General features: G+C 47.6%; 1 protein-coding gene across 3 annotated transcripts in view; it reads left to right on the top strand.

Annotated features, from left to right (window-relative positions):
• The window catches only part of LOC124012355 (serine/threonine-protein phosphatase 6 regulatory ankyrin repeat subunit A-like), a 63525-nt gene that overhangs the window by 34922 nt on the left and 12725 nt on the right, over positions 1–15878 (top strand). For all 3 annotated transcript variants that reach the window (XM_046325880.1, XM_046325879.1, XM_046325878.1), the window contains 15 exons: positions 3590–3660; positions 3919–4119; positions 4268–4355; positions 4665–4807; positions 6925–7032; positions 7109–7213; positions 8818–8896; positions 8989–9103; positions 14133–14279; positions 14428–14496; positions 14711–14848; positions 14931–15042; positions 15143–15169; positions 15418–15492; positions 15637–15838. In XM_046325880.1, the coding sequence (XP_046181836.1) occupies positions 3590–3660; positions 3919–4119; positions 4268–4355; positions 4665–4807; positions 6925–7032; positions 7109–7213; positions 8818–8896; positions 8989–9103; positions 14133–14279; positions 14428–14496; positions 14711–14848; positions 14931–15042; positions 15143–15169; positions 15418–15492; positions 15637–15838 (1680 nt within the window). The remainder of the gene's footprint in view (positions 1–3589; positions 3661–3918; positions 4120–4267; positions 4356–4664; positions 4808–6924; positions 7033–7108; positions 7214–8817; positions 8897–8988; positions 9104–14132; positions 14280–14427; positions 14497–14710; positions 14849–14930; positions 15043–15142; positions 15170–15417; positions 15493–15636; positions 15839–15878) is intronic.

The raw sequence follows: 15878 nt of genomic DNA, 5'->3' as shown, positions 1-15878 counted from the left end.
GTAACTGTCTGCCTGTTATACTGTAACTGTCTGCCTGTTATACTGTACCTGTTAGTGTACCTGTCTGCCTGTTATACTGTACCTGTCTGCCTGTTATACTGTACCTGTCTGCCTGTTATACTGTACCTGTTATACTGTACCTGTCTGCCTGTTATACTGTACCTGTTATACTGTACCTGTCTGCCTGTTATACTGTACCTGTTATACTGTACCTGTCTGCCTGTTATACTGTACCTGTTATACTGTACCTGTCTGCCTGTTATACTGTACCTGTTATACTGTACCTGTCTGCCTGTTATACTGTACCTGTCTGCCTGTTATACTGTACCTGTCTGCCTGTTATACTGTAACTGTTATACTGTACCTGTCTGCCTGTTATACTGTACCTGTTATACTGTACCTGTCTGCCTGTTATACTGAACCTGTTAGTGTACCTGTCTGCCTGTTATACTGTACCTGTCTGCCTGTTATACTGTACCTGTCTGCCTGTTATACTGTACCTGTCTGCCTGTTATACTGTAACTGTCTGCCTGTTATACTGTAACTGTTATACTGTACCTGTCTGCCTGTTATACCTATATCTGTTATACTGTACCTGTCTGCCTGTTATACTGTAACTGTCTGCCTGTTATACTGTACCTGTACCTGTCTGCCTGTTATACTGTACCTGTTATACTGTACCTGTCTGCCTGTTATACTGAACCTGTTAGTGTACCTGTCTGCCTGTTATACTGTACCTGTCTGCCTGTTATACTGTACCTGTTATACTGTAACTGTTATACTGTACCTGTCTGCCTGTTATACCTATATCTGTTATACTGTACCTGTCTGCCTGTTATACATTTAACATTACATTTACATTTAAGTCATTTAGCAGACGCTCTTATCCAGAGCGACTTACAAATTGGTGCATTCACCTTATGACATCCAGTGGAACAACCACTTTACAATAGTGCATCTAAATATTTTAAGGGGGGGGGGAGGGGGGGTGAGAAGGATTACTTTATCCTATCCTAGGTATTCCTTAAAGAGGTGGGGTTTCAAGTTATACTGTAACTGTCTGCCTGTTATACTGTGCCTGTTATACTGTACCTGTCTGCCTGTTATACTGTGCCTGTTATACCTGTACCTGTCTGCCTGTTATACTGTACCTGTTATACTGTACCTGTCTGCCTGTTATACTGAACCTGTTAGTGTACCTGTCTGCCTGTTATACTGTACCTCTCTGCCTGTTATACTGTACCTGCCTGTCTGTTATACTGTACCTGTTATACTGTAACTGTCTGCCTGTTATACTGTACCTGTTATACTGTAACTGTCTGCCTGTTATACTGTACCTGTCTGCCTGTTATACTGTACCTGTTATACTGTACCTGTCTGCCTGTTATACTGTAACTGTCTGCCTGTTATACTGTACCTGTCTGCCTGTTATACTGAACCTGTTAGTGTACCTGTCTGCCTGTTATACTGTACCTGTCTGCCTGTTATACTGTGCCTGTTATACTGTACCTGTCTGCCTGTTATACTGTACCTGTTATACTGTACCTGTCTGCCTGTTATACTGTACCTGTCTGCCTGTTATACTGTACCTGCCTGCCTGTTATACTGTACCTGTTATACTGTACCTGTCTGCCTGTTATACTGTACCTGTTAGTGTACCTGTCTGCCTGTTATACTGTACCTGTCTGCCTGTTATACTGTACCTGTTATACTGTACCTGTCTGCCTATTATACTGTACCTGTTATACTGTACCTGTCTGCCTGCTATACCTGTACCTGTTATACTGTACCTGTCTGCCTGTTATACTGTACCTGTTATACTGTACCTGTCTGCCTGTTATACCTGTACCTGTTATACTGTACCTGTCTGCATGTTATACTGTACCTGTTATACTCTACCTGTCTGCATGTTATACTGCACCTGCCTGTTATACTGTACCTGTCTGCCTGTTATACTGTACCTGTTATACTGTACCTGTCTGCATGTTATACTGCACCTGTCTGCCTGTTATACTGTACCTGTCTGCCTGTTATACTGTACCTGTTATACTGTACCTGTCTGCCTGTTATACTGTACCTGTTATACTGTACCTATTATACTGTACCTGTCTGCCTGTTATACTGTACCTGTCTGCCTGTTATACTGTACCTGTCTGCCTGTTATACCTGTTGTACTGTTATACCTGTACCTGTTATACTGTACCTGTCTGCCTGTTATACTGTTCCTGTCTGCCTGTTATACTGTACCTGTCTGCCTGTTATACTGTACCTGTCTACCTGTTATACTGTACCTGTCTACCTGTTATACCTGTCTGCCTGTTATACTGTACCTGTTATACTGTACCTGTCTGCCTGTTATACTGTACCTGTCTGCCTGTTATACTGTACCTGTCTGCCTGTTATACTGTACCTGTCTGCCTGTTATGCTGTACCTGTCTGCCTGTTATACTGTGCCTGTTATACTGTACCTGTTATACTGTACCTGTCTGCCTGTTATACTGTACCTGTCTGCCTGTTATACTGTACCTGTCTGCCTGTTATACAGTGGGGCAAAAAAGTATTTAGTCAGCCACCAATTGTGCAAGTTCTCCCACTTAAAAAGATGAGAGGCCTGTAATTTTCATCATAGGTACACTTCAACTATGACAGACAAAATGAGAAAAGAAATCCAGAAAATCACATTGTAGGATTTTTAAAATGATTGTAGACCTGCACCAGGTTGGGAGGACTGAATCTGCAATAGGTAAGCAGCTTGGTTTGAAGAAATCAACTGTGGGAGCAAGTCGCTCTGGATAAGAGCGTCTGCTAAATGACTTAAATGTAATGTAAATGTATTAGGAAATGGAAGACATACAAGACCACTGATAATCTCCCTCGATCTGGGGCTCCACGCAAGATCTCACCCCGTGGGGTCAAAATGATCACAAAAACAATGAGCAAAAATCCCAGAACCACACGGGGGGACCTAGTGAACGACCTGCAGAGAGCTGGGACCAAAGTAACAAAGCCTACCATCAGTAACACACTACGCCGCCAGGCACTCAGATCCTGCAGTGCCAGACGTGTTCCCCTGCTTAAGCCAGTACATGTCCAGGCCCCGCTGAAGTTTGCTAGAGAGCATTTGGATGATGATCCAGTCTTTTTGTTTGTTATACCTGTCTGCCTGTTAGGTATAACAAACAGGCAGACAGGTATAACAAACAGGCAGACAGGTATAACAAACAGGCAGACAGGTATAACAGTCTGCCTGTTTGTTATACCTGTCTGCCTGTTTGTTATACCTGATAAAACTAAGATACCTAAAAAGCCTATTAAATTGAAGACTTAGAATGAGAATTTGGTCACAGCAGCCAATGTTGGCATCACCCATTCGTGGAGAGGAAATGATAGGGAGAGAGATGTGGAGGTTGTTTCCCTGTGTGTGTTGTGATGGAACAGTATCACGTGATGTGATGGTCTATTTTAACCCCTTACACACATAGGACTCTCAAAGGACCATGGGCGTTTCCCCTAGTAACTCGTGGGTCCCCACCCACTCTCTGTCAGAGGAAAGTTAACCCTTAACCTTTTCTCTCCCTGTGTTTTTTAGGAGCCAGAGTAAATGCTAAAGACAATAAGTGGTTAACTCCTCTTCACCGAGCTGTTGCCTCCTGCAGCGAGGTAACAGACTCACTCACACCACACACACACACCTTCAACAATGCTCTTTCTCATGCTGCATCAGTCTTGTTGACAGTGATTGTCAATTTTTTGTGTGTGTGTGTGTGTGTGTGTGTGTGTGTGTGTGTGTGTGTGTGTGTGTGTGTGTGTGTGTGTGTGTGTGTGTGTGTGTGTGTGTGTGTGTGTGTGTGTGTGTGTGTGTGTGTGTGTGTGTGTGTGTGTGTGTGTGTGTGTGTGTGTGTGTGTGTGTGTGTGTAGGATGCAGTGTGTATGTTGATAAAACACAGTGCTGATGTGAACGCGCGGGATAAGAATTGGCAGACTCCCCTCCATGTTGCTGCCAACAACAAGGCTATCCGCGTTGCCGAGGCCCTCGTCCCATTGCTTAGCAACGTCAATGTGTCGGACCGGGGTGGACGCACAGCCCTGCACCATGCTGCCTTCAGCGGACACCTGGAGGTAACACACACACATTCACAGATGTATTAGTTACCATTTCATGAGGCTAGTATGACTTCACGTGTGTGTGTGTGTGTGTGTGTGTGTGTGTGTGTGTGTGTGTGTGTGTGTGTGTGTGTGTGTGTGTGTGTGTGTGTGTGTGTGTCAGATGGTGAAGCTGCTTCTCTCCAGAGGAGCTAACATCGACGCCTTTGATAAGAAAGACAGGCGAGCCATCCACTGGGCTGCCTACATGGGTAAGACACTCCCACTCAGAGCTATACACTATAGAGGGATTCGAATGTCAAAATGCTTGTATCAATACATTTTGATTTGATGATTAGATTTTTTCTAGAAACAAAATGCTATGCTAACAAAATGGTATGAAATGGAATGCTAACAAAATGGTATGAAATGGAATGCTAACAAAATGGTATGAAATGGAATGCTAACAAAATGGTATGAAATGGTATGCTAACAAAATGAACTCTTACCCGCTCTCTTTCTTCCCTCTCTCCCTCCATTTCCTCCTCCCTTCATCTCTCTCTACATCTCCCTCCCTCCAGGTCATATGGAGGTGGTGAGGTTGTTGGTGTCTAGTGGAGCAGAGATGGACTGTAAAGATAAGAACTCTTATACTCCTCTACATGCCGCTGCCTCTAGTGGGATGACTACCACTGTCCAATACCTGCTGGGGCTGGGGGTACAGGTACACACACATCATTCAATACCTGCTGGGGGTACAGGTACACACACATCATTCAATACCTGCTGGGGGTACAGGTACACAAACATCATTCAATACCTGCTGGGGGTACAGGTACACAAACATCATTCAATACCTGCTGGGGGTACAGGTACACACACATCATTCAATACCTGCTGGGGGTACAGGTACACACACATCATTCAATACCTGCTGGGGGTACAGGTACACGCACATCATTCAATACTTGCTGGGGGTACAGGTACACACACATCATTCAATACCTGCTGGGGGTACAGGTACACGCACATCATTCAATACTTACTGGGGGTACAGGTACACACACATCATTCAATACCTGCTGGGGGTACAGGTACACAAACATCATTCAATACCTGCTGGGGGTACAGGTACACACACATCATTCAATACCTGCTGGGGGTACAGGTACACGCACATCATTCAATACTTGCTGGGGGTACAGGTACACACACATCATTCAATACCTGCTGGGGGTACAGGTACACGCACATCATTCAATACCTGCTGGGGTACAGGTACACGCACATCATTCGATTTCATCCTCTCCTAATAGCAAAGAAAGAAGTCTATTGAGATACACAAACTAACTGTTTCTCTCCCTCTCCCTCCGCCCTCCCTCCCTCCGCCCTCGCTCTCTCCCTCCCTCCGCCCTCGCTCGCTCTCTCCCTCCCTCCGCGCTCGCTCTCTCCCTCCCTCCGCCCTCGCTCGCTCTCTCCCTCCCTCCGCCCTCGCTCGCTCTCTCCCTCCCTCCGCCCTCGCTCGCTCTCTCCCTCCCTCCGCCCTCGCTCGCTCTCTCCCTCCCTCCGCCCTCGCTCGCTCTCTCCCTCCCTCCGCCCTCGCTCGCTCTCTCCCTCCCTCCCTCCGCCCTCGCTCGCTCTCTCCCTCCCTCCCTCCGCCCTCGCTCGCTCTCTCCCTCCCTCCCTCCGCCCTCGCTCGCTCTCTCCCTCCCTCCCTCCGCCCTCGCTCGCTCTCTCCCTCCCTCCCTCCGCCCTCGCTCGCTCTCTCCCTCCCTCCCTCCGCCCCTCGCTCGCTCTCTCCCTCCCTCCGCCCTCGCTCGCTCTCTCCCTCCCTCCCTCCGCCCTCGCTCGCTCTCCCTCCCTCCTCCCTCCGCTCCCGCTCTCTCCCTCCTCCCTCCTCCCTCGCTCGCTCTCCCTCTCTCCCTCCCTCCCTCCGCCCTCGCTCGCTCTCTCCCTCCCTCCCTCCGCCCTCGCGCTCGCTCTCTCCCTCCCTCCCTCCGCCCCTCGCTCGCTCTCTCCCTCCCTCCCTCCGCCCTCGCTCGCTCGCTCCCTCCCTCCCTCCGCCCTCGCTCCCTCCCTCCGCCCTCGCTCGCTCCCTCCGCCCTCGCTCTCGCTCCCTCCCTCCCTCCGCCCTCGCTCGCTCCCTCCCTCCCTCCGCCTCGCTCGCTCCCTCCCTCCCTCCCTCCGCCCTCGCTCGCTCCCCTCCCTCCCTCCGCCCTCGCTCGCTCTCTCCCTCCCTCCGCCCTCGCTCGCTCTCTCCTCCCTCCCTCCGCCCTCGCTCGCTCTCTCCCTCCCCCTCCGCCCCTCGCTCCCTCCCTCCCTCCGCCCTCGCTCCCTCCCTCCCTCCCTCCGCCCTCGCTCCCGCTCCCTCCTCCCTCCGCCCTCGCTCGCTCCCTCCCTCCCTCCGCCCCTCGCTCGCTCCCTCCCTCCCTCCCTCCGCCCTCGCTCGCTCCCTCCCTCCCTCCCTCCGCCTCGCTCGCTCCCTCCCTCCCTCCCTCCCTCCCTCCGCCCTCGCTCGCTCTCTCCCTCCCTCCTCGCGCTCGCTCTCCCTCCCCTCCGCCCTCGCTCGCTCTCTCCCTCCCTCCGCCCCCTCGCTCGCTCTCTCCCTCCCTCCGCCCTCTCGCTCGCTCTCTCTCCCTCCCTCCGCCCTCGCTCGCTCGCTCCCTCCCTCCCTCCGCCCTCGCTCGCTCTCTCCCTCCCTCCCTCCGCCCTCGCTCGCTCTCTCTGTCCCTGCACTCCCCCTCTCCCCGCTCCCCCTCTCTCTCACCGTGCTTTCTCCCTCTCGCGCTCTCTCCCCGCACTCTCCCTCTCTCTCCCCGCCTTCTCCCTCCATCTCTCTAGATAAACCAGGGTAATATTTATGGTAACTCTGCTCTCCATATGGCCAGTTATAATGGCCAGGATGTGGTGGTCAACGAACTCATAGAGGCTGGAGCCTCCATCAACCAGGTAAACATCTGTGTGTGTGCGTGTGTTGGTGTATGTGTGTTGGTGTGTATATTGTAACTTTATCTCTCTCTAACAGGTGAATGAGAGGGGTCTGTCTGCGCTGCACTTCTCAGCCTGTTCCCGCCAGGGGGCGCTGTGTCTGGAACTACTGCTTGGGAACGGAGCTAACGTCAACATTAGGGTACACACACACACACACTTCTCCTAGGCCAACAGGGTAGTAGTGGGACATATGGTGTGTGGTGTGAGAGAAGAGCTGAAATTGCTCAGGGCTGTTGGGGGGCGGGGTGAGAAGAGCTGAAGTTGCTCAGGGCTGTAGGGTGGGATGGGGGTGTGATAAGAGCTGAAGTTGCTCAGGGCTGTAGGGTGGGGTGGGGGGTGTGAGAAGAGCTGAAGTTGCTCAGGGCTGTGGGGTGGGGGTGTGAGAAGAGCTGAAGTTGCTCAGGGCTGTAGGGTGGGATGGGGGTGTGATAAGAGCTGAAGTTGCTCAGGGCTGTAGGGTGGGTTGGTGGTGTGAGAAGAGCTGAAGTTGCTCAGGGCTGTAGGGTGGGGTGGGGGGTGTGAGAAGAGCTGAAGCTGCTCAGGGCTGTAGGGTGGGGGGGTGAGAAGAGCTGAAGTTGCTCAGGGCTGTGGGGTGGGGGGTTCGAGAAGAGCTGAAGTTGCTCAGGGCTGTAGGGTGGGGTGGGGGGTGAGAAGTGCTGAAGCTGCTCAGGGCTGTAGGGTGGGGGGGGTGTGAGAAGAGCTGAAGTTGCTCAGGGCTGTAGGGTGGGGGGTGAGAGAAGAGCTGAAGTTGCTCAGGGCTGTAGGGTGGGGGGGGTGAGAGAAGAGCTGAAGTTGCTCAGGGCTGTAGGGTGGGGGGGGTGAGAGAAGAGCTGAAGTTGCTCAGGGCTGTAGGGTGGGGGGGGGTGAGAGAAGAGCTGAAGTTGCTCAGAGCTGTAGGGTGGGGGGGGGGGGGGGTGAGAGAAGTGCTGAAGTTGCTCAGGGCTGTAGGGTGGGGGGGGTTAAAGACTAGTTGAACCCCTCTAGGTGCAAGTTGCTCAGGGCAGCTGAGACAGTTTCCATAAGACCTTTAGAGTTCACACCCAGTCCTGATCTGAATAGGAAGGTTTAACACAGGGAACATCACCCAGTCCTGATCTGAATAGGGAGGTTTAACACAGGGAACATCACCCAGTCCTGATCTGAATAGGGAGGTTTAACACAGGGAACATCACCCAGTCCTGATCTGAATAGGGAGGTTTAACACAGGGAACATCACCCAGTCCTGATCTGAATAGGAAGGTTTATAACACAGGGAACATCACCCAGTCCTGATCTGAATAGGAGGTTTAACACAGGGAACATCACCCAGTCCTGATCTGAATAGGGAGGTTTAACACAGGGAACATCACCCAGTCCTGATCTGAATAGGGAGGTTTAACACAGGGAACATCACCCAGTCCTGATCTGAATAGGAAGGTTTATAACACAGGGAACATCACCCAGTCCTGATCTGAATAGGGAGGTTTAACACAGGGAACATCACCCAGTCCTGATCTGAATAGGGAGGTTTAACACAGGGAACATCACCCAGTCCTGATCTGAATAGGGAGGTTTAACACAGGGAACATCACCCAGTCCTGATCTGAATAGGGAGGTTTAACACAGGGAACATCACCCAGTCCTGATCTGAATAGGAAGGTTTAACACAGGGAACATCACCCAGTCCTGAACATCACAACTCTTCTGACAAACAGAATGAAATGTCTTGCTGTTTTGCTTTCTTTCTCTCTTTCCCCACTCCAGAGTAAGGATGGGAAGACCCCTCTCCACATGGCAGCGGTCCATGGAAGGTTCTCTCGTTCTCAGGCTGTCATTCAAAACGGTGAAGCCTGCCCCAAAACACCACACACACACTGCTATTGGTCTATTAATATTTCAAACACCCTACTATTTGCTTTTTGTCTGTCTGTGCAGGTGCGGAGGTGGACTGTGAGGATAAGAATGGGAACTCTCCTCTTCACATCGCTGCTCGCTACGGACACCAGTTACTGATCAACACTCTGCTCACACACGGAGCCAACACCGCCAAGTAAGACACACACACAAATACACTCAGTGGTCAGTTTATTAGGTACACCCATCTATTATTGTGTCGGACCTCCTTGTAGCCATGAAAGGATGAGCCTAGTCAGCAACAATGTTCAGATACTATATGGTGTTCAAACATTGCTCAGTTGGTATCAAGGGACCTAACGTGTGCCAGGAAAATATTCCCCACCATTACACCACCACCAGCCTGTACTGTTGACACCAGGCAACATGGGTCCATGGACTCATGCTACTTAAGCCAAATTCTCACTCTGCCTGTCAGCATGATTCATCAGGAAACGGGATTCATCAGAACAGGCATTGTTTTTCTACTCCTCAATTGTAGGAAGGTTTAAACAGCATGATCATTACACAACTGCACTTTAAAATGTTACGTTTTGTTACAAAACACAATGCCACAGATGTCTCCGGTTTAGAAGGAGCGTACAATTGGCATACTGACTACAGGAATAACCACCAGAACTGTTGCCAGAGAATTTAATGTGAATTTCTCTACCATAAGCCGCCGTCAACGTCGTTTTAGAGAATTTGGCCGTATATCCAACCGGACTCACAACTGCAGACCAAGTATAACCACGCCAGCCCAGGAACTCCACATCTGGCTTCTTCACCTGCGAGATTGTCTTGAGACCAGCCACCTGGACAACTGATGAAACTGAGTATTTCTGTCTGTAATACAGACCTTTTTTTGGGGGAGAAAAACTCATTAGGATTGGCTGGGCCTGGCTCTCCAGTCGGTGGGCCTAGCTCCCAAGTGGGTGAGCCTATGCCCTCCCAGGCCTACGCATGACTGCACCCCTGCCCAGTCATGTGAAATCCATATATTAGGTCCTAATACATTTATTGCAATTGACTGATTTACTTCTGTGAACAGCAACTCATTAAAATTGTTGCATGCTGTGTTTATATTTGTGTTAAGTGTATATACAGTGCATTCAGAAAGTGTTCAGACACCTTGACTTTTTCCACATTTTGTTACGGCACAGCCTTATTCTAAAATGGATTAAAGTTTTTTTCCCTCATCAATCTACACACAATACCCCACAATAACAATGCAAAAACAGATTTTTAGACATTTCAGCAAATAACAAAAAAAATTTATCACCATTTACGTAAGTATTCAGAACCTTTACTCAATACATTTTAGAAGCACCTTTGACAGAGATTACAGCCTCGAGTCTTCGCGGGTATGACGCAAGCTTGGCAAGCTTGTATTTGGGGAGTTTCTCCCATTCCTCTCTGCAGATCCTCTCAAGCTCTGTCAGGTTGGATGGGGAGCATCGCTGCACAGCTATTTTCAGGTCTCCAGAGATGTTCGATCAAGTTCAAGTTCTGGGCGCTGGCTGGGCCACTCAAGGACATTTAGAGACTTGTCCTGAAGCCACTCCTGCGTTGTCTTGGCTGTGTGCATAGGGTCGTTGTCCTGTTGAAAGGTGAACCTTCGCCCTAGGCTGAGGTCCTGAGGGCTCTGGAGCAAGTTTTCATGAAGGATCTCTGTACTTTGCGCCATTCATTTTTCCTTTGATCCTGACTAGTCTCCCAGTCCCTGCTGCTGAAAAACATCCCACACATGATGCTGCCACCACCGTGCTTCACTGTAGGGATGGTGCCAGGTTTCCTCTAGACGCTTGGCATTCAGGCCAAAGAGTTCAATCATAGTTTCATCAGACCAGATAATCTTGTTTCTCGTGGTCTTCGAGTCCTTTCGGCACCTTTTGGCAAACTCCAAGAGGGCTGTCATGTGCCTTTATTTACTGAGGAGTGGTTTCAGTCTGGCCATTCTACTTTAAAGGCCAGATTGGTGGAGTGCTGCAGAGATGGTTGTCCTTCTGGAAGGTTCTCCCATCTCCACAGAGTGACTCTGGAGCTCTGTCAGAGTGACCATCAGGTTCTTGGTCACCTCCCTGACCAAGGCCCTTCTTCCCTGATTGCTCAGTCCAGCTCTAGAAAGAGTCTTAGTGGTTCCAAACGTCTTATATTTAAGAATGATGGAGGCCACTGTTCTTGGGGACCTTCAAAGATGCAGATATTTTTTTGGTGCCTTTCCTTAGATCTGTGCCTCGACACAATCCTGTCTCAGAGCTCTACGGACAATTCCTTTGATCTTGTGGCTTGGATTTTGCTCTGAAATGCACTGTCAACTGTGGGACATTATATAGACAGGTGTATGCCTTTCCAAATCCAATCAATTGAATTTACCGGAGGTGGACTCCAATCAAGTTGTAGAAACATCTGAAGGATGATCAATGGAAACCGGATGCACCTGAGGTCAATTTTGAGTCTCATAGCAAAGGGTCTGAATACTTGTGTAAATAAGGCATTTCTGTTTTTTATTTTTAATACATTTGCAAATATTTCTAAAAACCGGTTTTTGCTTTGTCATGTGTGTAGTTTGAGATAAAAACATTTTTTTAGAAGAACGCTGTAACTTTAAAAGGTAAGGGGTCTGAATACTTTCCGAATGCACTGTATATCGATAGATAGATGGATACACACTACCGTACAGAAGTTTGGGGTCACTTAGAAATGTCCTTGTTTTTTAAAGAAAAGCTCCTTTTTTGTCCATTAAAGTAACATCAAATTGATGAGAGAAATACAGTGTAGACATTGTTAATGCTGTAAATGACTATTGGAGCTGGAAACGTCTGAACTCCCACTTTCTATTCTGGTTAGAACCAGGTTGTGCTGTTCTGTGTAGGGAGTAGTACACAGCGTTGTAGGAGATCTTCAGTTTCTTGGCAATTCCTCGCATGGAATAGCCTTCATTTCTCAGAACAAGAATAGACTGACAAGTTTCAGAAGAAAGTCTTTTGTTTCTGGCCATTTTGAGCCTGTAATTGACCCCATAAATGCTGATGCTCCAGATACTCAACTAGCCTAAAAGAAGGCCAGTTTTATTGCTTCTTTAATCAGAACAACAGTTTACAGCTGTGCTAACATAATTGCAAAAGGGTTTTCTAATGATCAATTAGCCTTTTAAGATGATAAACTTGGATTAGCTAACACAACGTGGCATTGGAACACAGGAGTGATGGTTGCTGATAATGGGCCTCTGTACACCTATGTAGATATTCCATTAAAAATCAGCCGTTTCCAGCTACCATAGTTATTAACAACATTAACAATGTCTACACTGTATTTCTGATCAATTTCATGTTACTTCAATTTACAAAAAATGTGCTTTTCTTTCAAAAACAAGGACATTTCTGTGACCCCAAACCTTTGAATGGTTATATATATATATATACATACATACATACACACACAAAAAAACAGTCAACAGTTTGGACACACCTACTCATTCCAGGGTTTTTCTTTATTTTTACTATTTTCTACATTGTAAAATAATAGTGAAGACATCAAAACTATGAAACACACATATGCAATCATGTAGTAACCAAAAAACTGTTTAACAAATCAAAATATATTAGCCAGCCTTTGCCTTGATGACAACTTTGCACACTCTTGGCATTCTCTCAACAAGCTACACCTGGAATGCTTTTCCAACAGTCTTGAAGGAGTTCCCATATATACTGAGCACTTTTTGGCTGCTTTTCCTTCACTCTGCAGTCCAACTCATCCCAAACCATCTCAATTGGGTTGAGGTTGGGTGATAGTGGAAGCCAGGTCATCTGATGCAGCACTCCACCACTCTCCTTCTTGGACCACTCTCCTTGGTCAAATATCCCATACACCGCCTGGAGGTGTGTTAAGTCATTGTCCTGTTGAAAAACAAATCATAGTTCCACTAAGTGCAAATCAGATTGGATGGCATATCGCTGCAGAATGCTGTGGTAACCATGCTGATTATGTGCCTTGAATTCTAAATAAATCACAGACCGTATCAGCAGCAAAGCACCATCACACCACCTCCTCTATGCTTCATGGTGGGAACCACACATGAAGATCATCTGTTCACCTATTCTGGATCTCACAAAGACACAGCAGTTGGAACCAAAAATCTCAAATTTGGACTCATCAAACCAAAGGACAGATTTCCACCGGTCTAATGTCCATTGGTCGTGTTTCTTGGCTCAAGCAAGTCTCTACTTATTATTGGTGTCCTTCAGTAGTGGTTTCTTTGCAGCAATTCAACCATGAAGGCCTGACTCACACGGTCTCCTTTGAACAGTTGATGTTGAGATGTGTCTGTTACTTGAACTCTTTCAAGCATTTATTTGGGCTACACGTTCTGAGGCTGGTAACTCTAATGAACTTACAGTTAACGATGGGTCTTCCATTCCTGTGGCGGTCCCCACGATAGCCAGTTAAATCATAGTGCTTGACCACCCATACGTAGAATGTATGCACACATGACTGTAAGTCGCTTTGGATAAAAGCGTCTGCTAAATGGCATATATTTTTTATTATATATTATATATATTGTTTTTGCGACTGCACTTGAATAAACTTCAAAAGTTCTTGAAATGTTCCTTATTGACTGACCTTCATGTCTTAACGTAATGATTGACTGTCATTTCTCTTTTCTTATTTGAGCTGTTCTTGCCATAATATGGACTTGGTCTTTTACCAAGGAGGGATGGCTTCTGTATACCACCCCTACCTTGTCACAACACAACTGATTGGCTCAAATGCATTAAGAAGGAAAGAAATTCCACAAATGAACTTTTAACAATGCACACCTGTAAATTTAAATCATTCCAGGTGACAAAGTTGTCATCAAGGCAAAGGGTTGCTACTTTGAAGAATCTCAGATATAAAATATATATTTGTTTAACACTTTTTTGCGTTACTACCATATGTGTTATTTCTTAGTTTTGATGTCTTCGCTATTATTCTACCATGTAGAAAATAGTAAAAATAAAGAAAAACCCTTAAATGAGTAGGCATGTCCAAACGTTTGATTGGTACTGTGTGTATACACACAGACAGCCTTATCGCACATGGAGACAACTCCGCTAAGTCTACACTCACTCACTAGACGGAGTTAGAGACTATCACTGTGACACACACCTGGCTAAGCACCGCTGACGTGATGTTTTTTACAGGCGTGGCGTCCATGGCATGTTCCCCCTCCATCTGGCAGCTCTCAGTGGCTTCTCTGACTGCTGCAGGAAACTGCTCTCCTCAGACTTCCACATAGACACTCCTGACCACTTTGGAAGGTCATGTCTACATGCTGCAGCTGCAGGAGGGTGAAACAACAACTCTTTAAACCCTCCCCTTTTTCGTGTCTCGCTGTCCTTTGCTCTTGGATTTTTAAGTCCTTTCTGCAGATAGTTGTTCTATCCAATTTTCTACTGTACAATTAATTTTCTCTCTTGGTCTCCCTCTCTCCATCAGGAACCTGGAGTGTTTGAATCTGCTGTTGAATACAGGAGCAGATTTCAACAGAAAGGACAGGTTTGGAAGGTCAGTGGTTCAGCTTTATGTTCAGCCTTTGTGTATTTGTGTGCGTACATGCCTGCATAAAGACATTTTTTAGTTCTATGCAAAGAAGATGAAGTATTGTTCTTTCTCTTCTCTCCAGGGGTGTATTCATTATGTCGATTCTGTTGCAAAACATTTCTTAAACAAAAGCAAATGGACTCCATGCCTGTTGTGACAGTAACACTCTTCTCTCTAGGACTCCTCTTCACTATGCCTGTTGTAACAGTAAATCTCAGTGTGTGTTTGCCCTGGTGGGGTCTGGTGCTGGAGTCAACGAGCTGGATGAGAGGGGCTGTTCTCCTCTACACTACGCTGCTGCTGGCACAGAGGGAAAGTTAGTAGTAGTAGTAGTAGTAGTAGTTGTCTGTCCTGTCTGTCCTGTCTGACCTCTGTGTGTGTGTGTGTGTGTGTGTCAGGTGTGTAGAGTACCTGTTGAGGAGCGATGCCAACCCAGGGATCAGAGACCGACAGGGCTACAACCCAGTCCACTATGCATCGGCATACGGAAACACACTCTGCCTTGAACTGGTTAGTACATCCTGCTCGTACATGACCTACCCGGACACCATTACCTACTTCGCACTACAAGTAGTGACTGGGTTTGACATTCTGTCTTCTTGTTTTTCAGATATCCAGGGAGACTCCTCTAGATGTGGTAAGTAGCTGGACAACATTAGTGGTCTGATGACACGGGAGAGGAGTACCCTCTGCTGCTTGTTCTAATGTTCTAGCTTTTTAATAATAATAACGAAGGCATTCTCTCTCTCCTCTCTTTCTCCTCTCTTTCTCCTCTCTCTCTTTCTCCTCTCTTTCTCCTCTCTCTCTTTCTCCTCTCTTTCTCCTCTCTTTCTCCTCTCTCTCTTTCTCCTCTCTTTCTCCTCTCTTTCTCCTCTCTCCTCTCAGCTGATGGAGACATCTGGTACAGACATCCTGAGTGACTCTGATAGCCACTCCCTCATCAGCCCCCTTCACCTCGCGGTGAGTCACACACACACTCCGCTGCCAGTTAGTCTGTAGGTTAATAGAAAAACCGAAATGCTTTACGTGGGGCACAATGCAAGGAAGTTTGGGAAGCACTGTGATTAATATATAGATTTGTATTGATTGGTGTGTGTTCTCCAGGCGTACCATGGTCACTGTGGCGTGTTGGAGGTGTTGGCTGCTGGTCTGTTGGAAGTGGACATTCGGACCCCCGAGGGCCGGACCGCGCTCTCCCTAGCCTGCTCCAGGGGCCACCAGGAGTGTGTGTCACTTTTACTGCACCACGGAGCTCACACACACACCAAGGATTACACGCTGAAGAGGACAGCCTTACATGTTGCAGGTATTATATGTATATGAGAGCCAGCAGGTGCACAATGACT

Source organism: Oncorhynchus gorbuscha, linkage group LG24, assembly GCF_021184085.1.
Source record: "Oncorhynchus gorbuscha isolate QuinsamMale2020 ecotype Even-year linkage group LG24, OgorEven_v1.0, whole genome shotgun sequence".
Lineage (NCBI taxonomy): Eukaryota > Metazoa > Chordata > Actinopteri > Salmoniformes > Salmonidae > Oncorhynchus > Oncorhynchus gorbuscha.
This window is presented reverse-complemented; position numbering and strand designations above follow the sequence as displayed.